The sequence below is a fragment of the Theropithecus gelada genome, chromosome 14, assembly GCF_003255815.1.
Source record: "Theropithecus gelada isolate Dixy chromosome 14, Tgel_1.0, whole genome shotgun sequence".
Taxonomy (NCBI): Eukaryota; Metazoa; Chordata; class Mammalia; order Primates; family Cercopithecidae; genus Theropithecus; species Theropithecus gelada.
This window is the reverse complement of record NC_037682.1, coordinates 110,636,960-110,662,918: the sequence shown is the minus strand read 5'-3', so window position 1 is coordinate 110,662,918 and position 25,959 is coordinate 110,636,960. Positions and strand designations below refer to the sequence as shown.

General features: G+C 50.6%; 2 protein-coding genes across 18 annotated transcripts in view; both read right to left on the bottom strand.

Moving 5' to 3' along the window:
* Nucleotides 1-8,337, bottom strand: part of HINFP (histone H4 transcription factor) — a 15,788-nt gene extending 7,451 nt beyond the window's left edge. For 4 of the 16 annotated variants that reach the window (XM_025356475.1, XM_025356472.1, XM_025356469.1 and 1 more), the window contains exons 1-3: nt 8,221-8,337; nt 6,161-6,279; nt 2,416-2,606 (exon numbers count right to left, since the gene is read on the bottom strand). Coding sequence is in view for 9 of the 16 variants with exons in the window: in XM_025356469.1 (XP_025212254.1) it covers nt 2,416-2,596 (181 nt within the window). In the remaining 7 variants the exon portion in view is untranslated. Of the gene's footprint in view, nt 1-2,415; nt 2,607-6,160; nt 6,280-7,845; nt 8,078-8,210 lie in introns of all 16 variants that reach the window. The other 12 variants (XM_025356461.1, XM_025356468.1, XM_025356463.1 and 9 more) reach the window with 6 other exon arrangements.
* Nucleotides 8,338-13,100: 4,763 nt separating this feature from the next.
* Nucleotides 13,101-24,061, bottom strand: C2CD2L (C2CD2 like). 2 transcript variants are annotated; one of them, XM_025356458.1, is made up of 15 exons: nt 23,909-24,046; nt 22,690-23,716; nt 20,609-20,704; nt 20,128-20,247; nt 19,848-19,958; nt 19,637-19,753; nt 19,431-19,542; nt 19,187-19,295; nt 18,448-18,512; nt 18,231-18,358; nt 17,967-18,141; nt 17,128-17,229; nt 16,868-17,004; nt 16,491-16,776; nt 13,101-14,193 (listed from the first exon to the last, which is right to left on the bottom strand). In XM_025356458.1, the coding sequence occupies exons 2-15, from the start codon at nt 23,041-23,043 to the stop codon at nt 13,982-13,984; spliced, it is 2,124 nt and encodes a 707-aa protein (XP_025212243.1). In that variant the 5' UTR covers nt 23,044-23,716; nt 23,909-24,046; the 3' UTR covers nt 13,101-13,981. The 2 variants fall into 2 exon arrangements, with proteins under 2 accessions (XP_025212243.1, XP_025212244.1); XM_025356459.1 differs by having other exon boundaries at nt 16,868-17,001; nt 22,690-24,061.
* Nucleotides 24,062-25,959: the final 1,898 nt, after the last annotated feature.

The following is a 25,959-nucleotide window of genomic DNA, read 5'->3' as shown; positions in this document are numbered from 1 at the left end:
CAGCACTTTGGGAGGCCGAGACGGGCGGATCACGAGGTCAGGAGATCGAGACCATCCTGGCTAACACGGTGAAACCCCGTCTCTACTAAAAAATACAAAAACTAGCCGGGCGAAGTGGCGGGCGCCTGTGGTCCCAGCTACTCGGGAGGCTGAGGCAGGAGAATGGCGTGAACCCGGGAGGCGGAGCTTGCAGTGAGCTGAGATCCGGCCACCGCACTCCAGCCTGGGCGACAGAGCCAGACTCAGTCTCAAAAAAAAAAAAAAAAAAAAAAAAAAAAAAAAAAAANGCCGAGGCGGGTGGATCACCTGAGGTCAGGAGTTCAAGACCAGCCTGGCCAACAGGGCATCCTGGCTAACATGGTGAAACCCCGTCTCTACTAAAAATACAAAAAAAAATTGACGGGCGCGGTGGCACGCGCCAGCTACTTGGGAGGCCAGGGCAGGAGAATCGCTTGAACTCAGGAGGCAGAGGTTGCAGTGAGCCAAGATCGCACCACCGTACTGCAGCCTGGTGACACAGCAAGACTCCGTCTAAAAAATAATAATAGGGTCGGGCACGGTGGCTCAAGCCTGTAATCCCAGCACTTTGGGAGGCCGAGACGGGTGGATCACGAGGTCAGGAGATCGAGACCATCCTGGCTAACACGGTGAAACTCCGTCTCTACTAAAAAATACAAAAAATTAGCCGGGCGAGGTGGCGGGCGCCTGTAGTCCCAGCTACTCAGGAGGCTGAGGCAGGAGAATGGTGTAAATCCGGGAGGCGGAGCTTGCAGTGAGCCGAGATCCAGTCACTGCACTCCAGCCTGGGCAACACAGCAAGACTCCGTCTCAAAAAAAATAATAATAATAATAATAAATAATAATAGTGCCTACCTCATAGGCTCTGTGGGAAACAGTGCTTTAATGTTGGTTTAAAAAAGTACTGGCTGGGCGAGGTGGCTCACATCTGTAATCCCAGCACTTTGGGAGGCTGAGGCAGGTGGATCACCCGAGGTCAGAAGTTCGAGACCAGCCTGGCCAATATGATGAAACCCCGTCTCTACTCAAAATACAAAAATTGGCCAGGTGTGGTGGCAGGCACCTGTAATCATGGCAAGAGGCTGAGGCAACAGAATTGCTTGATCCCGGGAGGTGGAGGTTGCAGTGAGCTGAGATCACACCACTGCACTCCAGCCTGGGCGACAAAAGCGAGGTTCTGTCTCAAAAAAAAAAAAAGTACCCAGCAATACTTGACACACAGTAGGTACTATAGAAGAGTTCACTATTGTTATTGTTTTCAGATTGGATTTTATTAAAATCCCAGTTATTTGCTATTGATAAAAGGCATACCTAAAACATAAGTCAGAGAAAGGCTAAAAAGTGTGAGATAGGGCTGGGCACGGTGGCTCACGCCTGTAATCCCAGCACTTTGGGAGGCCGAGGCAGGCGGATCACGGTATCAAGAGATCGAGACCATCCTGGCCAACAAGGTGAAACCCCATCTCTACTAAAAGTACAAAAATTAGCTGGGCGTGGTGGCGCACGCCTGTAGTCCCAGCTACTCGAGAGGCTGAGGCAAGAGAATCGCTTGAACCTGGGAGGCGGAGGTTGCAATGAGCCGAGATTGAACCACTGCACTCCAACCTGGCAACAGAGCAAGACTCCGTCTCAAAGCAAAAAAAAAAAAAAAAAATTGGGAGGTGGGAGTAGGGTTGGACTTGGTGGACACGCCAATAGTCCCAGCTACTCAGGAGGCTGAGGTAGGATTGCTCGAGGCCAGGAGTCTGAGATCCGTGGGCAACATAAGCAAGATCCTGTCTCTAAAAATAATAAAAATTGAAAAAAAAAAAAAAATTGGCGTGTGGTGGTGGTACATGCCCCCAGTCCTAGATACCCGGCATGCTGAGGCAGGAGGATCCCTTGAGTGTTGAAGGCTGCAATGAACTATGATCATGACACTGGACTCCAGCCTGGGTGACAATGTGAAGAAGCCCTGTCTCTAAAAAATAAGATGCATTTCTGACTGGTTGCAGTAAAAGAAAAAAAATTGGGAATACTAGCAGAGTAAAAAAAAGAAAAAAAAAAAGAAAAAAAAAAACAGGTTGCCAACAACTTGTACAGAATTATCTTTAAAAAAAAAAGCATATTCATCTGTATTTAAATATATGTAAACACATGCAAAGAGATGTCAAAAATAATGTTCACTAAAGTACTGTCAGCAATTACTTTTTGATGGCAGGATGGCAGATTTATTCCTTATATCCTTGTTGACTGAGTTTTCTATAAATGAGTTTACAATGTTTTTATATACAACAAAAACACAATTAGGAAAATAAATCACCATTTTCTCAGGCCGCCTTCTTCCTCTAAGGAAAAGAAAGTCAGATTTTCCACCTTTCTTTGAGCTCCTCCCCTTCCTGTGTCCTGCTGTCTTACCAAGTGGGTCATCCTCCTCTTCCTCTTCCTCCTCCTCCCCAGGGCCGTGCAGGTGCTGCTGCAGGTGCTGAGTGACATGCTCGAAGAACTTTTCCATGGCTGAGCACACAAAGGAGCAGGACCCCCACTCACACTGGAGCCACAGATTCTCCTTCCGAGGAACTTTCCCAGGAGGCGGCATGGCCTTCACCCTAGAGGAAGAGGAAGAAATCCACAGCTGCAAGAATTCCACCCAGGTGCTGCTGGGGGCAAAAACCTGGGCAGGCAGCCTGCCTAGAATCAGCACGTGTTGTTCCAGTGACCCATGAGAAACCCTGCACTTATACAGTAAGGATGGAGTAATTCCTTAAATCCCTGGAGGATGTCTGGTGTTTGTGGAAAGGGAAAACAAAAACTAACACTACTAAGTGTGTGCCAGGCACTGAGCTAAACGCTTTAACAGACATTTTCTCATGAAGCTTCAGAGCAACCCACCAAGAAGGAATTATTCCTATGTGAGGAAGAACAATGCTCAGGTTCAAACAGATGGCTTTTGAGAAAGATCAGCGTTCAAATCCTGGCTCCAATGTTCACCACCTACTAGCTGTATGACCTTTGTCAAGAACTTAACTCGTAACTTCTGAATACTCTCATCTGCAAAATGAAGATAATAAATCTTTTTGTTTTTAATTTCACACTTATTATATGTCAAGCACCCTAGTAAGCATTTTATTTGCATTATATCATTTAATTACCAACACCACCCTTTGGGGTAGGTGCTTTTTTTTTTTTTTTTGAGATTGAGTTTCACTTGTCTCCCAGACTGGAGTGCAATGGCTAGATTTCAGCTCACTGCAACCTCTGCCTCCCAGGTTCAAGCGATTCTCCTGCCTCAGCCTCTCGAGTAGCTGGGATTACAGGTGCCTGCCACCATGCCTGGCTAATTTTTATATTTTTAGTAGAGAGAGGGTTTCCCCATGTTGGTCAGGCTAGTCCCAAACTCCTGACCTCAGGTGATCCACCCACCTTGGCCTCCCAAAGTGCTGGGATTATAGGCGTGAGCCACCACGCTCAGCTGGTAGGTGCTATTTTTAACCTCATTTATAGATAAACACCTGAAGTTCCAAAGGTCAACTGTCTTGCTCATAGCCACACACTAGTGGTAATGGTAGGGTCATGTTGAGCTGACTCTAGTCCATATATGGTTCTACTCCATATAGCCTGCAGATGAGCCCAGAAGCTCCTTATTTCTTACTGAATCATAAGTCCCCTGCCAGACTTTCAAAGTGCCATACAATCTGCCTTTACCTAACCTATCCAATGGTTTACTCCACCACTCTGCTAATACCTTGTTAAAATGTAGATTCCGTTTGAACATAAAAAGTCGTTATCTATGTAGTTTATACTGCACCTTGGGTGTCTATATGCTGCTAGACATGCTTAGGCATGTAACAAATATTTTTTTTTTTCTTGAGACAGAGTCTCACTCTGTCACCCAGGCTGAGTACAGTGGCACAAAATCACAGCTCACTGAAGCTTCGACCTCCCTACGGTCAGGAGATCCTCCCACCTCAGCCTCCCAAGTAACTGGGACCACAGGCATGCGCCACCACATCTGTCTAATTTTTATTTTGTTTTTGCCATGTTGCCCAGGCTGGTCTCGAATTCCTGGACTCAAGCAATCCATCTGCCTCAGCCTCCCAAAGTGCTGGAGTTACAGGCATGAGCCACTGCACCCAGTCTGTAATAAATATTTATTGAAGAAAGATAAACACAGAACTGAAGGTTCTTGGCCAGGCGCAGTGGTACACACCTGTAATCCCAGCACTCTGGGAGGCCAAGGCAGGTGGATCATCTGAGGTTAGGAGCTCGAGACCAGCCTGGCCAACATGGTGAAACCCTGTCTCTACTAAAAATACAAAAATTAGCCAGGCATGGTGGCATGGTGGCACAAGCTACTCAGGAGGCTGAGGCAGGAAATCGCTTGAACTTGGGAGGCAGAAGCTGCAATGAGCCAAGATCGTGCCACTGTATTCCACTGTACTCCAGCCTGGGTGACAAAGTGAGACTGTCTCAAACACACACACACACACACACACACACACACACACACACAACTAAAGGTTGTCAATTTTATTTTATTTTTATTGTTTGAGACAGAGTCTTGCTCTGTCGCCCAGGCTGGAATGCGGTGACGCAACCTCAGCTCACTGTAACCTCCACCCACTGCAACCTCCACCTCCAGGGTTCAAGCGATTCTCCTGCCTCAGCCTCCTGAGTAGCTGGGATTACAGGTGTGTCACCACGCCTGGCTAAGTTTTGTATTTTTAGTAGAGACGGAGTTTCACCATGATGGCCAGGCTGGTCTCGAACTCCTGACCTCTGGTGATCCACCTACCTCCGCCTCCCAGGGTGCTGGGATTACAGATGTGAGCCACCGTGCCTGGCTGGTTCTTAATTTTAGATCTGCACATGAATGTAGAGTTATCCAGCGCCTGCCTGAGAAGTTCAGATTCAGGAAGGCAGAGGTTAAGCCTAGAAATGTGCCCTTTTTACTCAGCACCCCAGTTGTGATACAAGCAGTTCCAGAAGCATACTTTGAGTAACAATAAAGAATAAACAGGCCGGGCGCGGTGGCTCAAGCCTGTAATCCCAGCACTTTGGGAGGCCGAGACGGGCGGATCACGAGGTCAGGAGATCGAGACCATCCTGGCTAACACAGTGAAACCCCGTCTCTACTAAAAAATACAAAAAAAAAAACTTAGCCGGGCGAGGTGGCAGGCGCCTGTAGTCCCAGCTACTCGGGAGGCTGAGGCCGGAGAATGGCGTGAACCCGGAAGGCGGAGCTTGCAGTGAGCTGAGATCCGGCCACTGCACTCCAGCCTGGGTGACACAGCGAGACTCCGTCTCAAAAAAAAAAAAAAAAAAGAATAAACAAAATACAGAACAGAGGGTGACATTGCAAGTAAACTTTCTGGTAGACAGAGGACACTAGCTGGCCTTGGCTCTGTCTCCTGAGTGTCACCTTCTCCTCAGGAATTCTCACTGATTCTTGCTGACTCCACCATGTTGCTCTCTCTGGCCTACCTGAGACAGGCGGGGACTCTGAAAAAGGCCTTTACTGAATACTAAAAGGAAAAAAACAGAAAATACAAAAAAACAGAAGATCCTTCATGCCTCCAATACAGGCTTTTCTGAACCTACTATACCCACTATACCTACATAGCCTTTTCTCCTCCCCAGAGAAGAATCCAGTCATCCTTAACACTCTGGGGTGTATGTGGGGCTGCTGAGCTGCTCACAGACTAACAGCGAATCCCTATTACAAATGTTGACTGCTGGGCCGAGCGCAGTGGCTCACAATCTTAGCACTTTGGCAGGCCGAGGTGAGCAAATGGCTTGAGCTCAGGAGTTTGTGACCAGCCTGGGCAACATGGTGAAACTCCGTCTCTACTAAAAATACAAAAATCAGCCAGGCACAGTGGCTCATGCCTGTAATCCCACCACTTTGGGAGGCCGAGGTGGGCGGATCATAAGGTTAGGAGATCGAGGCCATTCTGGCCAAATACAAAAAAGTAGCCGGGTGTGGTGGCATACGCCTGTAGTCCCAGCTACCAGGGAGGCTGAGGCAGGGGAATCGCTTGAACCCAGGAGGCAGAGGTTGCAGTGAGCCGAGATCGCACCATTGTACTCCAGCCTAGCGACAAAGCAAGATTCCATCTCAAAAAACAACGACAAAAAAAACAGCCGATGTGGTAGCATGCACCTGTAGTCTCAGCTACTTGGGAGGTTGAGGTGGGAGGATGGCTTGAGCCCAGGAGGCAGAGGTTGCAAAAGAGCCAAGATCAAACCATTGTACTCCATCCTAGGCAGCAGAGCCAGACCCTGTCAAAAAAAAAAAAAAAAAAAAAAAAAGAAGAAGAAGAAAGAAATATTGAACATTGACTGCTTTTATAATGTTGGGGTAAGAAAAGTAGAAAAAAAGCTTCCAAAAGTCATAAAATCCCACACCTCCTCTGACTCTCTATTACAGTATGAAATGCAAGGCTCTTCTCAAAGTGGTCTCATTTTTACTTCTCCAGGTCTAGGTAGGGAAACGAACATCTATTGAGAGGCTACGGTGTGTCAGCCCTGTGGTGAGCCCTCTCTACACTTCATCTGATGTAAGAGCACCCTCATTCCAATCCAGAGATCATGCTCTTTCCCCCACACGATGCTGTTCTCTGGCTTCCTCAGCCATACTTCATCCCTTCTTCCTCTGATTCCATCATCTTTGTCTCTGAATACCCTACATTCTCCTAAAACTCTATGCCAATGCAAGTTCTTTTTTTTTTTTGGAGACGGAGTCTTGCTCTGTTGCCCAGGCTAGATCGCAGTGGTGTGATCTTGGTTCACTGCAACCTCCGCCTCCCAGGTTCAAGCGATTCTTGTGACTTAACCTCCGACGTATTATAGCTGCGACTATAAGCACGCACCAACACGCCCGGCTAATTTTTGTAGTATTAGTAGAGACAGGGTCTTGCCATGTTGGCCAGGCTGGTCTCAAACTCCTGACCTCAAGTGATCCACCCGCCTCGGCCTCCCAAAGTGCTGTGATTACAGGTGTGAGCCACCGCGATAGGCCTGCCTATGCAACTTCTATTTGCCCTTCAAACCCAAAAGCCCTCTCTTTGATGACCCCTTTCCCAATTCATCCAGGTACAGCTGGCATATCCCATCTCCTGCCCACAGCATCCATCCACATCTTTGCTATCACTGCAATGAAACTTGTTTCTCCTAGACTAGGAGTTTCTCAGGATAGTAGCCATCACTTATTCATTTCTCGTTCCCAGATTCAGCACAGAGCTTTGTACACCCCAGATACTCAATAAATATCAGGAGGTAATCACATTCCGGGAAGCATTCCTAAACTACCCCATCCCTGGATCTACTTTTGCTCCTTAGTTCTATGGCTGGCACAGCTGACACCATAAAACCTCAACCCTATTTTTATGTTGCCACAGTCGTTTTATATGTTCTAGTCTCATTTACCCAATTGGACTATAAGAGGCTTCTGAGCAGAAACCGTATCATACCTGCCTGTGTCCCTATACTGTGCCGAGCACAAATATTCTAAACATACATCTGCTGTTAGACTAGTGGGTAAGACCAAGGAGGCAAGCTAGCTGGAGATACAGAATGATCTGAAACCTAGGCAAAACTCCCTAACTCTCTCTGACTGTGCTCCTGTCTTCTTTAATTTCTCTTTCTGTGTCGCTTGTTTCTACTCTGAGGAGACAGGGGCAAGATTATCACTCCACCCTCTTAACACTTAAGAGAGCACATATTGTAATGCAAGACAAGGAATGAACTGTGGTATTCAAGAAAAAGAGGGTCCTAAACGCCTAAGAACTCATAATTTGGCCAAAGACATAAGACTGATAGGTGAAGACAACGACCAAAACAAAGTACCCGATGAGGGAGACCAGGACAGAAAGAAACCTCCGCGGTCAGGCGAAAAGGAAGGCTCCCCTAAGCGATGGGACCCGCACCACGCCTCGAAGGACAACTAGAATGTAGACAGAAGGAAGGAGACCGTCCCGTTGGACAAAAACCTCTCCACTCGCAGTCTCGCAGGCTTCCCGGAATCCTTCCCCCCAAGGCGTGGCAGCGACCGACTCTCAGCCGCAGCGAAGCCCCTTGACTAGAAAGCAGGGAGGTTCAAGTCAGGGTGAGGGGACCGGACCAGGGCAGACCAGTGTGGCCAAGCGGCAAGAAGACTCGCCGAAGCGGCTCGGGATGAGCCCGGCCTCCTGCAGCCTCTGCAGATCACACACCCGAGCTTACCATCCGTCGGCTCCGGGTCTCTTCAGCTCTTCTCCCACCTCAGACCATCTCCGGGGAGGTGCTTGAGGGACGGTCAAGGAAAGCCAATCGCCGTTCTCGGATCCGACTGACAGCCAATGGTAGTAGTGTCTGGCGGAACCCGTGCGCACCAAAACACGGAAGGGGCGGGAACGGTGGGTGGGGCTAGGCGTCCCGGGCGGACAGAGGGGCGACCGGATACGTGCAAAAGGTAGCACATGACCGCGCCTCGATGTTCCGGGCGACGCAAAGGCGGGGAGCGTATGGGCCTGAGTTCCCCTAACTGCGCAGACTCGGCCTCCGGGACCCAACGGGCATGCGCAGGACTCACGCCCGGTGCCCAGTGGGGTCTCCCTCACGTGGTTCTTCGATTTAGTTGGCCGGTTGCGTGGGCCTCGCGGAGGAAAAGGCGTGGGAGGCTGCTCAGCGCTGTCGGCCCTGCTCGGCTCAGACTGAAGGTTCTACCCTTTCCTTCAGCCTCTTAGTCTTACTATGTTTTAAATGTTGGTATTATGTTTCTCTTTCCCCCCAAAACTCGGCTTCCCTTCATCCATCCACTCGTTCAGGTCGGAAACCTGGCAGTCATCACTGATTCCTCTCACTTGTCACATCCAATCCATTGCCAAGTTCTGTGGATTCTACCTCCTTTTAAAACAGGATATTTCAAATTCATCCCCTTTTCTTTATCTTCACCGCCTCCCCCACCTCCCCTGTCCAGTGATGACCTCCAGGCAGGATTTATACATTAGTCTAACGGGTCCCGCTGCGTGCACACTTGCTTCCTTCCAAAGCATTCTCCACTTTGCAAAAAGTAGACCTGATCAAGTTACCACCTGCTTCAGACAATTCAAAGGCATTCTATTGCCTTCAGGGCAAAGCTCCAAAACCTTACTGAGGCTTTTTAGACCCTTCGGCATCTGGGCTCTCCCTACTTTTTTTTTTAGTCCCTCTCGACCATATTGCTTGCTCTCCAGTCGCAAATTTCTTTCACCTTTTCCACCACACCAAGCCACCTTTTACCTCTCAAGCCTTGGACTTGTTTTCTTTACCTGGAATAATCCCTTTCTCCTCCTCCCACATTTATTTGACTGATTCCTACTAATTCTTATGGTCTCAGTGTAGACACTTTTTCCAAAAAGTCTTCCTGATAGTCCTTTCTTGTATTTAACAATACAGCTCAATCACATTGTATTCGTCTGTTTACTCTGCATTCTGCGCTAGACTAGTTCTTCACCTTTATAACTCCATCAGTGGGCCGGGTGTCGTGGCTCACGTCTGTGATCCCAGCACTTTGGGAGGCCAAGGCGAGTGGATCACATGAAGTCAGGGGCTCAAGACCAACCTGGCCAACATGGGGAAACCCTGTCTCTACTAAAAATACAAAAATTAGCTGGGCATTGTGGCGGGCGCCTATAATCTCAGCTACTCAGGAGGCTGAGGCAGGAGAATCGCTTGAACCCAGGAGGCAAATGTTGCAGTGAGCTGAGAGCTGAGATGGCACCACTGCACACCAGCCTAGGCGACAGAGCAAGACTCTGTCTCAAAACAAAACAAAAAACCCATCACTCAGCCCAGTGGCTGAAACTCAGTAAGGGTTCAAGACATACTTGTTAAATAATATACCTCAATAAAGTTCGTTAAGATTGATATTTTATTGCATTGTAGTTTTCTGTATCTTCTAATATAAAAATAAACCTCTATAATTTGTATAATCAGCAAACACATTAAATGTTCAATATATATAAAATAAAATTTTAAATGCCATTAAGATAGTAAAGTCATACTTGTGCATAAATTTTGGCTTTTGGTTTTAACAACAGTGAGTTGTAACTTGGTTCCTATTTTAAAATAGGGTTTTGCCGGGCGCTGTGGCTCATGCGTGTAGTCCCAGCACTTTGGGAGGCCGAGGAGGGTAGATCATGAGGTCAGGAGCTTCAAACCAGCCTGGCTAACATGGCAAAACCCCATCTCTACTAAAAATACAAAAACTAGCCAGGTGTGGTGGTGGGCACCTGTAGTCCTAGCTACTCAGGAGGCTGAAGCAGGAAAATCGCTTGAACCCGGGAGGCAGAGGTTGCAGTGAGCCAAAATCACACCCCTGCACTCCAGCCTGGGCAACAGAGAGAGACACTGTCTCAAAAAAAAAAAAAAAAAAAAAAAAAAAAGTTTTAAAAAATGTAATTCAAAAGTAACAGAATATATCTTACCAACTTTATTCATTCAAAAATGCATATAGTAGTACTTCATGAAATGCCAACCTCATTTTAATTCAGATTTGCTTCACTGAAAATAGCTTTTAGCTTTATTTAGCAATTTTATGAAGAAAAAGTTCATTCACAGAGCTGTGTAAACTCAAACATAGGTTACAGAGCAAAAATTTCAGGATTGCTCTGGGATCCATATATATGTTTCCAAAATTTAAAGCAGTGTCATGCTGTCTAGCATAGTTTACTTCTATCTCAATCTGCTTCTCTTGAAAACAAGCCACAATTTTGGCTGGGTAATTCAGACATATCCCGAGATTTGTTCTTTAAAAGCTGCCACAAAAACTGAAAGCATAATTCATACTCATTAAAAGCTGTGGATCTCTTCTGAAAGTGTGAAATGGATTAAGTTGATGAAAATATGTTTCGTATTTTTTTCATTCATTTAAAAATTCCCTATTTTTGAAACGTGATCAGGCTCTTCTTCACTAAAATATGTCATTCCATGGAACTCTGGGCAGCTCAGCACTGGAAGCTCAATACAGATTCCAGTTGCCATCTACTCAGTCCCCAGGTCTTGTAGAAATCTGAATACCTGTTCTTCCATCAACAAAAGTTTCTTGTGCAATCACAAGTTCATTGTGTTTGGCTGTCCTGTCATACTGGTAGAAAAACTGTTCCTCTGTGAACCACTAGAGTTACATTTCTTAGATTAGGGGAAACAGCTTGAAAAATCTCTTTGAATTTTCATGACCTAGAATTGAACATTTCACTATATAAAAATCAACCAAATTGATGTGTCCATCAATGGAGGATTGGATAAAGAAAATGTAGCGAATGTAGTGAGTGATAAAATGCAGTTTATAAACTCCAACTTGACTTTAATAAATTAAATTCCAAGCTATCACACAGCAATGGACATCATGATCATCTCCCAACACACACACACACACACACACACACACACACACACACACACACACAGTGGAATACTACTCAGCCATAAAAAAGAATGAAATCATGTGTTTTCCAGCAACATGGATGGAACCAGAGGCCATTATCCTCAATGAAATAACTCAAGAAACAGAAAGTCAAATATGGCATATTCTCACTTATAAGTGGGAGCTAAATAATGGGTATACATGGACATACAGAGCGGAATAAAAGACATCGGAGACTATGAAAGATGAGAAGGTGGGAGGAGGGTGGGGGCTGAAAAACTACCTATTGGGTATGATGTTCACTATTTGGGCGATGCATACACTAAAAAAAGCCCAAACTTCACCCCTATGCATGCAATAAGTGCATGTAAGAAACCTGCACTAGGCCAGGCGCGGTGGCTCACGCCTGTAATCTCAGCACTTTAGGAGGCTGAGGTGGGTGGATCACTTGAGGTCAGGAGTTTGAGACCACCCTGGCCAACATAGTGAAACCCTGGCTCTACTAAAAATCCAGAAATTAGCCGGGTGTGGTAGCATGTGCCTGTAATCCCAGGTACTCGGGAGGCTGAGGCAGGAGAATCGCTTGAACCGGGGAGGCGGAGGTTGCAGTGAGCCAAGATCACACCACTGCACTTCAGCCTGGGAGACAGAGTGAGACCCTGTCTCAAAAAAAAAAAAAAAAAAAAAAAAAAAAAAAAAAGAAACCTGCACTTGTGCCCCCAAATATATAAAACTAAATTAATTGAAAAAAAAAAACAAATATCTATACTCTCCGTTCTTCCCAGATATCTCATATTTGGTTAACAGTGTGGACAGGAGCATGGGGAACAGTAACAATTTCCACATGTTATCTACCCAAAGGCATGTGCCCTAAACACCCTGAGATGTAGGTAGTCATAGGATGTCAAGGCTGGAAGTGAACTGAATGATTATCCAGGTCACCCTTATTTTAGAGATGAGGAAGTTGAGGTCCCCAAAGGAGAAGTCGCTTGCTCAAGATCACTTGGTTTGTTTGTGGCAGACTCAGTTTTCTTGCTTCCTGGTCCTGCATTCTGCCCAATATCCTGTAGCAGCTTACCTGGTTCAAATCCTGTATAAGATCCCAAGCACAGGAACCAGGGACACAAGAGTTTGCTAGGATCTATCAATCCCTGAAATTCGCCCACATTTCAGAATGAGAGCTTTTCTATGTTGAAACACTGCTAAGACTTCCCCCTCCCAGTTTCTTCTGAGGCAACAGTTAACACTTACTCAGCCCTTCATTTACTTCTCATCCACAGCCAAATGATAGCTATGATGATTGAAGTTCCCATTTTACAGATGAGAAAACTGAGGCACTTAAGAGGTTACATAACTTGCCCAAGGTCACACAAGTAATTAGAGGAGCTGGGACTCAAACCCAGGCAGGCAGTCTAGTTACAGGGTCCAAGCTCTGATCTCCATTACATCCTAGAAGGAGGAGCGTGCTCCAGAAAGGGGAATGAAGACTAAGCTGTACTAGTCGATTGACTTTTTTGCTACAATTTCACACTCCAGAGCCTTCTATCTCTTCCATCCTTTCTCTGCACGCCCCTTCTTCCCTGCAGGAACTTCTTAGCAGATCCACAATGTGTGTCATCTACCCAACCTCATTATCCGGGCCCCTGTCTCTCATCCTCCCACACCATCCATGTCACAGCCTGGCTGCCTACTGCCTTTCAAAGGATAACCAGTTGTCCAGTTTATAAATTCCAATTTGACTTTAATAAATTAAATTCCAAGCCATCACACAGCAATGGACATCATCATCGTCTCCCAACACACAGAGGTGCAGCCTTGCGTGGCTCCATCATCACAGTCTTTAAATAAAGCCCCTAAAGCCATCTCTCTGGGGAAGGCTTCCCAGCAAGCTCCCGGCTCCCTCCTTCCCACAGAGCCACTGCTCACAGAGAAGGCATCAAGTACAAAAAACGGTAATAAAGGGGGAGGGAGGGATGAGGAGCAGGAAGGGAGGCAGAAAGGTGGGGAGTACCTGCCCCCCATCCCAGGCCGGCCCTGCTGTCTGTGAGCTGCCAACATTCTCAGAGGCAGACACTGGTGCTGGTCTGAGTGGGGACCTGAGGGAGGTGTGGGAGCCCCATCCTGAAGGGAATTACCCACCCTCCTGGGACAGAAAAGAAGGGTCACCTAGGAGAGATGCCCTCTATCATCTGTTCACGGAGGGTCCTAAGCCACACATATAAATAGAAAAGAGAATAAATAAGGGAGGAAGGGTCAGCTGAAGAGCTGAGCACCCTGGGACTCCACTCAGGGACCAGGCTCAGCAGGAGGCAAACGCTTCTGGGGAATGCCCACACATGCCAGGCAGGGCCCTTCTCTCCCTCCCAGCCACCAGTCCCTCGTCTATGTCCTCGGCAACGGGTGCCCACCTCTCATGTGCTTCCCGTTCCAAATATCCTTCCAACCGGCCCCGTGGCCCAGGGTGGACAGGGCTTCCTGGAACCCAGAGGACTTTCCTGGCCCAGGCGCTGGAGATCCAGGAAGGGGTATGGAAGGGGAGGTGGGGAATGGGCTAAGAGAACTTGTGCCCTTTCCTAGCTCAGGAAGTAAGGAGGGTCCTCAGAGCTGGGGGCTGGGGTTACCATTGGCCTTGGGTTTGGATTTGAAGGAAAAGCGCTTGATAAGGCGGCGAGAAAAGCTGCCGGCCTTCTTTCGGACACTGGGCGTGGCCGTTGCGTTGGAGAGGTCATCGTGTGATTGGCTCAGGCCAGCTTCCTTCTGTCGAGGCCTCCGGCAGAAAATGAGCTTAGTGCCGCTGCGCAGGAAACTCACTGCAGGGGAAGAGGGGAAACTAAGGCAGAGAGGGGCACGGGGTGGGGTGAGACGGGGGCAGAGACATGACCGAGAATGGAGGGATCGAGGATGTGGACAGGATCAGTCCCGTGGCCCAGAAGCCAGGCTTCCTCAGGAAAAAAAGCAGAAACATACTTCTCCAAAAGGCTTCGTGGAAAAAAAGAAAAAAGAAAACGAAAGCATAAACAACCATGTGCTTTATCCTTCCTGAGGCAAAAATCGTGGTACTTGTGGAGATCTGTGTACACTCCTAACTCTGCCCGCAAAAGAGTTATCACAGGGCTGGCTGCTTTGTGAGGACAAACTGGGATTGGGCCTCTTTCCTATGGGAAGACAAAAGCTACCAGAAAGTACTCCCAAAAGCCTATAAATCATGAAGGGAAAGGTGGGTTAACACTGACTTGTTAATCGAATTCCAGGCTGTGAGCAGGAAGTGGTGCATCTAGAAACTTCAAAGACGTAAATTCAGAATCAGTATAATGAGCAAGGTGCTCACCCAGCAGGCTTTGGAGGTAGAAACCTCATTATCTCAAGAAGTGATGCAGGCTTAAAAAATAGATCCATCCATGGTTGATAGTCTCACTGGTAGAGGAATGAAGATGTTTTGGGGTGAGCCTCTCAACTTTTAAAGTTAGAAGAACTACCACCACTGGTCACAGCCTGTCTTGCTGCCAGAAGGACAATCCAAGGGTTGGCCTGGGGTAGGATTTCTTATACTCATGGGGGAGAGGGTGCAGAATGAAAGGGAAGAATTTTTTTTTTTTTTTTTTTTTTTTTTTGAGACGGAGTCTGGCTCTGTCGCCCGGGCTGGAGTGCAGTGGCCAGATCTCAGCTCACTGCAAGCTCCGCCCCCCGGGTTTAAGCCATTCTCCTGCCTCAGCCTCCTGAGTAGCTGGGACTACAGGCGCCCGCCACCTCGCCCGGCTAGTTTTTTGTATTTTTTAGTAGAGACGGGGTTTCACCGTGTTCGCCAGGATGGTCTCGATCTCCTGACCTCGTGATCCGCCCGTCTCGGCCTCCCAAAGTGCTGGGATTACAGGCTTGAGCCACCGCGCCCGGCCTTTTTTTTTTTTTTTGAGACGGAGTCTCACTCTGTCACCCAGGCTGGAGGGCAGTGTCATGATCTCGGCTCACTGCAACCTCCGCCCCACCGCTTCAAGCAATTCTCCTGCCTCAGCCTCCCGAGTAGCTGCGAATACAGGCGCCTGCCACCACACCTGGCTAATTTTTGTATTTTTAGTAGAGACGGGGTTTCCCCATGTTGGCCAGGCTGGTCTTGACCTCCTGACCTCGTGATCCACCCACTTTGGCCTCCCAAAGTGCTAGGATTACAGGCATGAGCCACTGCGCCAAACCACGGAAAATTTTTTTTTTTTTTTTTTTTTTTTTTTGAGACGGAGTCTCGCTCTGTAGCCCGGGCTGGAGTGCAGTGGCCGGATCTCAGCTCACTGCAAGCTCCGCCTCCCGGGTTCACGCCATTCTCCTGCCTCAGCCTCCCGAGTAGCTGGGACTACAGGCGCCCGCCACCTCGCCCGGCTAGTTTTTTGTATTTTTTAGTAGAGATGGGGTTTCACGGTGTTCGCCAGGATGGTCTCGATCTCCTGACCTCGTGATCCGCCCATCTCGGCCTCCCAAAGTGCTGGGATTACAGGCTTGAGCCACCGCGCCCGGCCTTTTTTTTTTTTTTTGAGACAGGGTCTTACTCTGTCACCCAGGCTGGAGTGCAATGGCACAATCATGGCTCACTGCCTCAACCTCCTTGAACCTCAACCTCCCAGGCTCAAGGAATCCTCCCACCTCAGCCCCTTGAGTAGCTGAGATTACAGGTGTGTGCCACTGTGCCCAGGCAATTTATTGTATTTTTAGTAGAGACAGGGTCTTGCCATGTTGCCCAGGCTAGTCTTGAACTCCTGTACTCAGGTAATCCGCCTGCCTCGGCCTCCCAAAGTGCCAGCGTGAGCCACTACGCCCTGCCTGGGAATAAATTTTTATAATTTTTTTTTAAAGGGCAGGAAAACTGGCACTTAGACTCAGGAAGAAAGAACAATGGAGGTAAAGGGAAATAATCTGGCATCCCTTCCTATCACAAGCATGTCAGATCTAGGCCAGGAACCAAGGCACCAAGTTCCCTCCTCTAGGCTAGCTTGGCTGAACTAGGCTGGGAACTCCGGCTGTCTCTTAGGGGAGAAGAGAAGGCACGTTGGCTTGAGGTCCCTCAGGTCATGATATGTGTATAAAAGAAGAGATGAGGGGCACCCTGCCAACGTCCCCCTACCTTTGTGGTCCTTGAGGCTGCGGGTCTCCAGGGCACCAGTGGACCCCGTTTCTGACTCAACGTCATCCACAGATGGCCTCTCAGAAATATCCGAACGGGTTGTCTCGTCTGCTTCCTGGACACTTGTAGGACTGGAGAGGGCATCTAGGGGTCCTGGAGACATGGCTGGTGGGTCTGAGGGAGGTGAAGAGGGACCTCCACTGGTCCCTGCATCATCCTGCATTGAGGCTTCCAGGGATGCCGCATAGCCCAGGGATAGTGCCAGCTCGTCCTGAGCAATGGGCACCTGGCAGGAGGGACGAGTTTAAATGGGCAGGAGTGACCGACTCATTAGGGCTTTCTCCCCATCCCAGCTCCTCTCCCCAGAGCCCAGTTACCTTGGAAACACCAGAGATGATGAGAGTGCTGCGCTTGGTGGGTGTCTTCTTGGCCGCCCGCCCGCTGGGCTCTGTCAGCTGGCGAATCGCTGTCTCTGCTACAGGGTCCAAGCCGTTGGAAAGGTGGCTGTCCCCTGCTGGGAGTGCAAAGGATGGATAACCTGACTTCTCCCTGGCTCTTTCTTGGATTGGAACTCAGTACTTTTTGATGCTGGGGCACCAGGGCCAACCCACACTCATGCACCCCATTCCCCACTCACGGCTGCTGCTATGGGAGGCATTGCTGGGGCCACTGCTCTCACTCAGCACAGTCGTCGTCTTCTCGGTCACCTCCACCTTGGACGGGGAGCGGGAGGGGGAGTCTGGTGGGTGGGGGAGGGTCAGTGAGCTGGGAGGTGCTTCAGAGTGGCCCCCACCCCTACTGTCTTTGTTGAGATGCAGACTTTGGGTGACTCAGAGGGCAAGAATGATTGAGGGGTGATTAATCACAAGGGTGATTAAGAAGATGCTGTGGGGACTAAAAGACACCCCAGGAGCTAATGGGAGTGTAGGAAAGTGCCATGGGGCCTGCTGAGGGTGTGGGGAGATGCTATGAAAATATGGAGGGGGGACAGTGGGGGTACTGGGGTCCCCTGAGGTTGGGGCAATTCCATGGGGGCCCCTATAATGGCCAAAGTACCATGGGGGCCCACTGAGTGGGGCAGAAATGCCACAGAGGCCTCTGGGTTTGCTGGAGGAACCCAGGGGGTACTGGAGGGCTGAGGGTAGCAGGATGGATTTATAGTCAGCTAGGGCTAAGGACATCTGTGAAAAGCCAGAGGGGAAGCTGGAAGGTGGGAGTGCAACAGTCCTGTGTGAGGAGGGGCACGAGGATCCAGAAGGGTGGTAGAGTGAGAGAAATTGCTGAGGAAATGGCAGAAGGTAAGAGAAAGTTTGAAAGAGACAAAGATTGGGAGGAAGATGTGGTAGGACCGGAATGGAATATCTGAAAACAGGGGGAGTTGGAATTAAGGCTTTCTCTCCTCTTTCACTGTCCCGCCTTGGGTCTGCAGTCCCAGGCCCCTGGTTAGAGCTGGGCTCCCAGGCTCCTTCTCTTTACCTAATTTGCCATCTATACGGGGCCGGGACTGGACGGTGGTGACTGTGGTGACAATGGTGCCATCGGGCATGATGGTCCGGTCAAGCTCAATCTTCTTGGTAGGTGTGATGCTGGGGCGTGGAGTGGAGGAGGTGGGAGTACCCAGGTTCCGGGGAGAGCCCTCGTCGTACTGAAGCTGCCCAGGGGTGGGAGAGGGAAGAGGCAGAGCCTCAGAGACTGCCCATCCCCTGTGTCCTCCCACTGCCCCAGGGGTCAGCTTCTTACCTCCACTGCCATGGTGGCTGCTGGTCCCAGGGCTTTCCCTGGCCCTGGGGTGAGTGGGCACACCTGTCTTCGAGAAAGTGGTCTGGAGGGGGAGCCCACAGGCAGTGTGGCCTGGCCTAGGAGTTCGGCTGGGGAAAGGGATGGCACTATGAGCTGGGCCCACGGCCAGGCTCCACTCTGCACCCACCCAGGGGTGCCCCTCCCGCCCCTCACTCACTGTCTCCACAGCTGCTGCTCCTCAGCACTTTGAGGGTCAGCTCCCGGCTCTGGGGGCCCAGATCCCTGTGGGACAAGAGGAGATGGGGCAGGAAGGGGAAGATTAGCAAGCTGAACCCCACACTTGAGTGGATCACAGGCCAGAGGCAGAGAGCTGTGTACATAAATAAAATGGCACAAATGCTCCAATTCCAAATTCTCTCTCATCCCAAGAGAAAGGGACAGGGCCTGAGTGGGAACCATGCTCCTCAGCTGTGCATTCAAATCCTCCCTGGCCCTGCTCCTCCTGTCTTGCCAGTCTCTCAGTTGCAAGCCACCCTCTTTCATTTGCTCCAGCTCTTCCCTCTGCCGAGAATACTTTCACACTCTGATGAAATCCTACTGTTGCTCTAAAGTGTAGTTTAAATGCCATCTCCTCCATGAAGCCTACTCTGATCCTTATTCCCTCATGGGAATTAATCTCCCCCCGACCTAGGCACTGCAGTGACACATTATATAAACCTCAACTGGAGTGGTTATACCATCTTCTTTGTTTATACCCGTCTCTGCCTCAAGCTTGTCATTGACCCAGGGGTGGGGGTCAAGTCTGTATCCCTAAGACCCACGCCAGGACCTGGCATACAATAGGGGCTCACACCAAAGGCTACTGAAAACAAGAGCTGATTCCTGCAAGGGCTGTGCTGGAAAGGTTTGATCCTTTCTGCCGTGGAGCATGGGGTCGGGGCAGGGTTACTCCTTACAGTGCCAGGTCTTCTGTCCACTCCACCTCGGGTCCAGCCCTCGCAGGCTTGGTCCACTTCTGCTGCATGGGGTTGTCAAGTTCAGCTACACAGCACAGTTCCTCGGTGCCTGGGAGGAACCAGAAGTTAGAAGATGCTCAGATCAAAGATGGAAAGTCAATGCAGAATAAAGAGGCTGCACCCTTGGCAGAGGTATGCAACCAGCCATAGCCTTGGCAGTCCCGCAGCCACTTCTAGCTCTCACCTTCCAGCTCATTTCCCAAGTGAGATGCCCGAAGCTGCCGTAGGAATAACCGGGTAGGTCTGGGAATGGCTGGCTGAGCCTGGGGCAACATGGGTGGCTTCTCACTGGGTACCTAAGAATAGAAGAAGGTCCAAAGAGCAAGAATCCTGACATAGCACGCTGGGGACAAGGTGCATGCAAATCTTTTGCTTTGGGTGCCAACTCACCAGGCCTCCTGGGGCAGAGCACGCCCTGAGGTTGACCATCATGGCTGGCTGGGTGCTGACTATGGCATCCTTGATCAGTTCCTCAATTGTGGAGAGCTCTACTTGTTCCTCACCTCTCTGTAGAGAGGAGAAGGGAACAACAACGAGGTGGATCCCCCACCTCTGCCTCCCTCCCTGTTCTGCCTCTTCTCTGCCACCCCTGCCTCCTTACCTCCCTGGCCTGCAGCTTGGGAAGCACCGTTAGGCTGAGATCTGGGCGATCAGTGAAGGCCCATGATATGAGCAGCCCCTCACCAGGGATTTCTTCCAGGTTGACTTCCAACTACGGACAGGAACAAAGTGACTGGACTGACTTGCCCCATTTCCCCAAGGACTCCTAATTCCTGAGGACCCTCCCTTCCTGAATTCCATCCCAGAGAGGAAACAAATGGAAGAAGCCGAGCCAATGGAACCGCTCCCTGCCCAACTCAGTTTCCCACATCCCCTTCTACCTGTGTTGGTGGCAGTGTCAGAGTGACGTGGTAGGTCTCCATGGAGACAGCAGCGGGGGACTGCTGGGTCACAGAGACTGGGAACCGCACCTCCTCAGCAGAGAGCTGGCAACGCAGCACCTGAGACCGGCGAGGTGGGTCAGATGTGGGGGAAGGGTGCTCGCCCTGCTTTGTCCTGCCCTATAATAGTTCAGCAGACCCCTCCCCACTTCCATTTTCCTAGGGACTTCATGTTTTCAGGATCATAACTCCCTAAAAGAATCAGATAAACGCCAAAGACTCCTCTCCCCAGAAAAATGCAGATAAACACACATCCAACATTTTGCGCATAACTTCAATGGGATTCTCAGACTTCCTGAAGTCAATCCTTAGATCCAAAAGGCATTCACAGACTCTAGGTTAAGAACCTGTGGACTAAAGGGAGCCCTTGGGATCAGTCCTTTTTGGACCTCAAAGACAGCAGTGCCCATCAGACCCTTACCATGGTATGCTCAGATTGGTCTACGCAGGTCACATGACTGATGCTGGCTCTGGGTGGGAGTTGGGGCACCTCCTCAAAGGCGATTTGGATGGAGCTCTGAAGGAGTAATGTGGGCACAGGATCAGGTTTCTGGAGCTGCCCCCACAGGGCTGGCCTGCTCAGTTGCTGGCTGGACTCTGCCACTGCGGAGGCCTCAGCTGCAGGCTGGCTTCTGGCCCCTCCTTGGCTCAGGGCTTTAGGACAGGAGGTAGTCCCCTCAAAGCCTGCCTCTCCAGGGGCCTGTAGCTGCTAGGAGCCACTGAGCAATGGGGAGTTAGTCCACCTCAGAGACTAGATCACCTTGAGCTGAAGACCCTGGCTTCCTCCTGGAATACCAGGAGCTTCCTTCTTCTTCTCGCCACCATCCCTTTCATCCCCTACCCTACACCTAAAACACGTGTACATAGAAAAAAGTTAAGGTGCTGGTTGCCACCTATATATAATAGCTGGGCAGAGAGGGAAAGGGCTAAGCCACGGGTAAAGGTGGTAGAGCCACCTTGTCCAAGATAAGAGCTGGAGAAATGAAGCTAAGCCTTCTTCCAAATAAATAGGATGTGGAAGCTCAAGAGTATGATGCTTCATATTCTTGGAGATGAAGACTAGCATGGCCTTGGGGATCTGTACCGGGGGACTGGGAAAAGATACAAGCTCAGAGGACTCAAGAGTCCAGGGGCCTGGCTAATTCCTCAAGGCAGATAGCAGGAAGGTATTAGAGAGCAGAAAGCTGCTTAGATCTCAAAAGAGCTGCTCCCTAATTCTTCCACAGTAATGGAAGCAACCTACCGCAGCCCCACCTGGATGGAGAGCAGTGCGGACACAGAATTGAGGAAGGAGCACAGAATTGGCTGGCAACTCTTCCTTGGGTCTTGAGATGGAGGAAACAAATCCACAGGGTTCATTTGCCTGGCAAACCAGGGGAAGCCAACTCCTTTGCTCTGGTAGCTGTCTCATTCAAAGGCTAGGCCAAGGAAGATGGGGAGACAGATGCTTGAAACCTCAATCTCCCCACCCTCTGCAAGGGAGGCCAATGTCCAGCTGAGTCAGCTATCCTGGGGAGTTGCTTCTGACCGAGGGACAAGGTACAGGGAGAGTTGGATGAAGAGGTGGGTGCAAGGTATTAACTGACAGATGCCATCTGGCTTTCAGCCCGCCAGCTGGACAGAGGAAATAGAGCAATTTCTTGTGGCCATTTCTGTTTCCAGGCATCTGGGGAACTAGTAAGGTAAAGCCTCCAAATTCATAGTGATTGGAAATAGAGAACCCTCTGAGCAAGGAGCTGATGGACTGTGAGAGCAAGGAGAGATTGCTGGGCCAGGATGGGAGGGAGCTCCAGAAAAGAGAGACTTCTACCTCCCACCTTATCTCCGTCTCATGACCACGCTTCCTGCCCCACTTCCTGGGAGGCCAGATGCCCATGGTGCAATGGGAGGAAGTAGGCTGGACTGGTTTGTGACTGACCCTCAAGGGGCAGCTGCAAGCTCATCTACTGGTAAGGGCACTGTCAATCTGTTCTCCACCTGAACACTCCCCCACCCCCCAAAGAACCACAGGCCAGCATGGAGGATGTGTTTGACTGTAGCAGTGAAATTACTGTGGGGTAGGGGAGTGATTCAGGTTCTTTGGGGATCTGCCCGACCACACCAGGGATTTGGGGCATGAAATGTTAAATGGGTGTGGTGGCATGAGAAGCAGGCAAATTCCTTCTGCAGGTGCACCTGTCTCCCACGCCCCAACACAACCAGAACCCAGGCAAGGCGGAAGTGCCCTCAAGTACAGGGATTAGCGTTGCTATGAGAACAGCAACTTGTGCATGGGTTTGGAGCCAGAGTACCTTGCCCACAGAAATGGAGGTCTGGGAACCCAGTTGGATTTCTACAACCCCCAGCCTTAGCGGCACCCTTTTCTCTGATCCGGGAGGGGAAGAGAAGCCATAGGGTTCCCCCGTTAATGCCCACCCCCAAGTGGCCTCCTAGCAGGAGCAGTCAGTCCCTCCCCTGGAAGGAAAGGCTGAAGGGACCACCCAAGCGCTTGGTCCAACTCACCCCGTTCCTGCAGGCCTGCTCGTTCAGCGCTCGCACCCAAGCCCGCTGCCAGTTCTCCCGGAAAGACTTGAAGGCGAAGAGTGACGCCAGGAGGCCCCGGACTCCTGGCTCCTCGGCGGCGCCAGCCCGAGTCGCCCGCAGCCTCAGCAGCGAGCGCCACACGCCCAGCTCCCGTAGGGAACCCGCGGGTTCCCCCGCTAAGGCGGGTCCCGGGCCCCGGTTCCCGCGGGCCCGCGCCAGCCACAAGCCCCGGGCATATTGCAGCAGCCAGGCGAACACCGTGAGCAGCGAGGCTGCGAAGAGGATCAGGAGGGCCACCCAGCCCACGTCCCGCTGCCCCCAGCCCGGATCCATGCTCCGCGCGGGCTCCGGTCCCGGTCCCGGCTGAGGCTCAGCCGCTACCCCGGGGGAGCATGGCCCGGGCTGGCCGCGGGGCGGGGGCGGGCTCCCCCGGGGCTGGGCGCGCGGGGTCGGGGGCTCTCCGCGGTTGAGTGCCCAGGACTAGTGTATGCCACAGAGCGAGGAGAGGAGGTCCTCGGGGGTCGCGACGCCGGGGTCTCTGTCTCCGTGGTCCGGGTCCCTTGTAGCGTGGTCAGCAGTCGGACCCTAGTTAGTCGCCGGCCAGTGCCCGACTCCTCCCACCGCGCGGGCCCCGCCGGACCCGGTAGAGGACTGGTCTGCAAAGACGCTGGGGCTCGCGGGCCGGCACCGGCTCCGGGAGGGCTGCGTGCGCAGAGCTGACACTGACAACACCGCCGGCGCCCCGCCCCCACCCGCCCTTAAAGGAGCCGCACCCGCGCCGGGCGGGGCCACGACAGCCTGGCGCTCCCTCGCTGGAGGAGGGCGGGAGGGCGAGCAGCCAGCGGAGGAGGTTCCGGGGTTGAAAATAGGCGGGATCTTTGATCACCTCGCCCCATCTTGCTATCGCGGTGCTCCCACACTCAGCTCAAGGCAAGAGTAACTTCACTTACCTAAGATCCTGCCTTTGCTTTCCCCTGTGCTTGTTAGATTTCCACAGGTCGGACGCCTGTGAGGTTAAGAAGGAGTTGACCCCTGTGGAAATCACCGCCCCCTTCTCCCAACACCCCCAGACTCAGCGACTTCTAGCTTCCCATTTCCTGGGGGAAGCGAGGCCCAGGGTAAGAAGGTGCAGAACATCCCTCCCAGATAGAAGTGTCTGGCAGAGGTTCAGCTGATGTCAACAGAGAGAAAGCAGAACTTGAAGCTGGGAGAGGTTGAGAGTAGAACGCCGAATTTTGAATTCCCCCCACCATCATCACCCTCCTTCCTCTTGGAGTTTGGACCCAGAAACAGCCCCATTAACCTACTTGCCCGTGTAGGTTTGTTCTGGAGATTCCCAAGCCCAGGCTGTGTGTCTGTTTTTAAAAATAATATATTTCCATAGTAACAGCTCCTGCCTATAGAGCACGTGCAGAGGGGGTGGTAATGACAGGGGAGCTGGCAATGTAACACTGGACTGAATAGATTCAGCCACAAGACCTTGCACTCCGAGTATGTGATATCCCAACAAGCTCCCAAGAAATGGTGCTGTAGGTACACTGCCCAACCTCTGGCCTCAGGAGCCAGCTTTTCCTAGACTCAAGGAGTTGATTCAACCTCTACAGGACTGGGGCTCATCAATGCTTGCTGAGGACAGGGGAAGGAAATACCTGCAAAAGGATTCAAAGGAATCCTGTGGGAATTCACTTTCTCCCAAGAGCCCCTTCTTCATACATGTGGGAAGGTCTTTGGCACACAGTCCCTTTCTTAAAGAGGTAGGATGGAAAGGTGTTAAGTATCTTTCTCCCAAACCCAAATAGTTGTCCGAGGAATGAGCACATGAAAATAAGAGAATAAACAATGCCTTCTAAAGTGTGAGGTTGCAGGGCTAGGTAGAACCTGACAGGTTTGTCTAAGCCAGAGGAGGTGGTGGGGTAGGCTGGGCCTCCCTGGATTTCCCTGTAAGAAATGATGGGGAGAGGTGGGGATGAATGAAGTAACCTCCTGTGGCCTGCCCATGTACTGTCACTGGACTGCCAAATCAGTGGAGATTCCTAGAGTCTGGGTTTCTAATCTCAAAGGGAGGAGAAGGCATGAAATCAAGGGAGGAGAGAACTCAGGGCCAGAACCCAGGGATGCAGGAGGAAGCTGTCAGTGGGGAGAGCAGCTAGGGTTTAGGGGAGCAGGTTATGCAGGAAGTTGTCCAGGTAGAAGGTTTCCCTATGAAGACCCTCTTCCCCCAAGAATCCTTCAGGAACCCTCAGAACCCCAGTGATCTCCATTCTCCGACTTCTTTGATTTATTCCCTTAACTTCTCCACTGAGTGCTTGGTCCTATGCTGCCAGATACTGCTTCACAATTCAGTCTTACGTGAGTCTCCCTAGTTAGTCCTCCCTCTTTTTTTTTTTTTTTCTTTTTTTGAGACAGAGTCACTGTTGCCAAGACTGGTGTGCAGTGGCGAGATCTCATCTCACTGCAACCTCCACCTCCTAGGTTCGAGTGATTCTCCTGCCTCAGCCTCCCAAGTAGTTGGGACTATAGGCATGAGCCATCATGCCTGGCTAATTTTTGTTATTTTTAGTAGAGACAGGGTTTCACCATGTTGGCCAGGCTGATCTCGAACTCCTGACCTCAGGTGATCCTCCCGCCACTGCACCCAGCCTAGCCCTCCCTCTTTCATCCATTACTTGGACATCTAGCACTTACTTCATTCTGCCTTAGAGTCTAGCTGATTGTTTATATGTCTGCTTTTTCCATTCATCAGGAAGCTGCCTAGGGGTGGGAACCATGTCTTAGTCATATCTCTTCCCTCAAATTCAACCAAGATGCTCTAAATATGCTGAGGTAGACTCCTTGGGGACAAGCAACTATAATTATATCAGTTTGTATCCTCCACCGTACTGAAGAGCTTCCTGTGCACATAGTAGGGATTAACAAACTTTGTAATTTTAAGAAGTCTAGCCAGGCGCGGTGGCTCACGCCTGTAATCCCAGCACTTTGGGAGGCTGGGGCGGGCGGATCATGAGGTCAGGAGATCGAGACTATCCTGGCTAACATGGTGAAACCCTGTCTCTACTAAAAATACAAAAATTAGCCAGGCGTGTTGGCGGGTGCCTGTAGTCCCAGCTACTAGGGAGGCTGAGGCAGGAGAATGGTGTGAACCTGGGAGGCGGAGGTTGCAGTGAGCTGAGATGGCGCCACTGCACTCCAGCCTGGGCTACTCCGTCTCAAAAAAAAAAAAGGGGGGACTAACAGAAGAGAATTTCTATG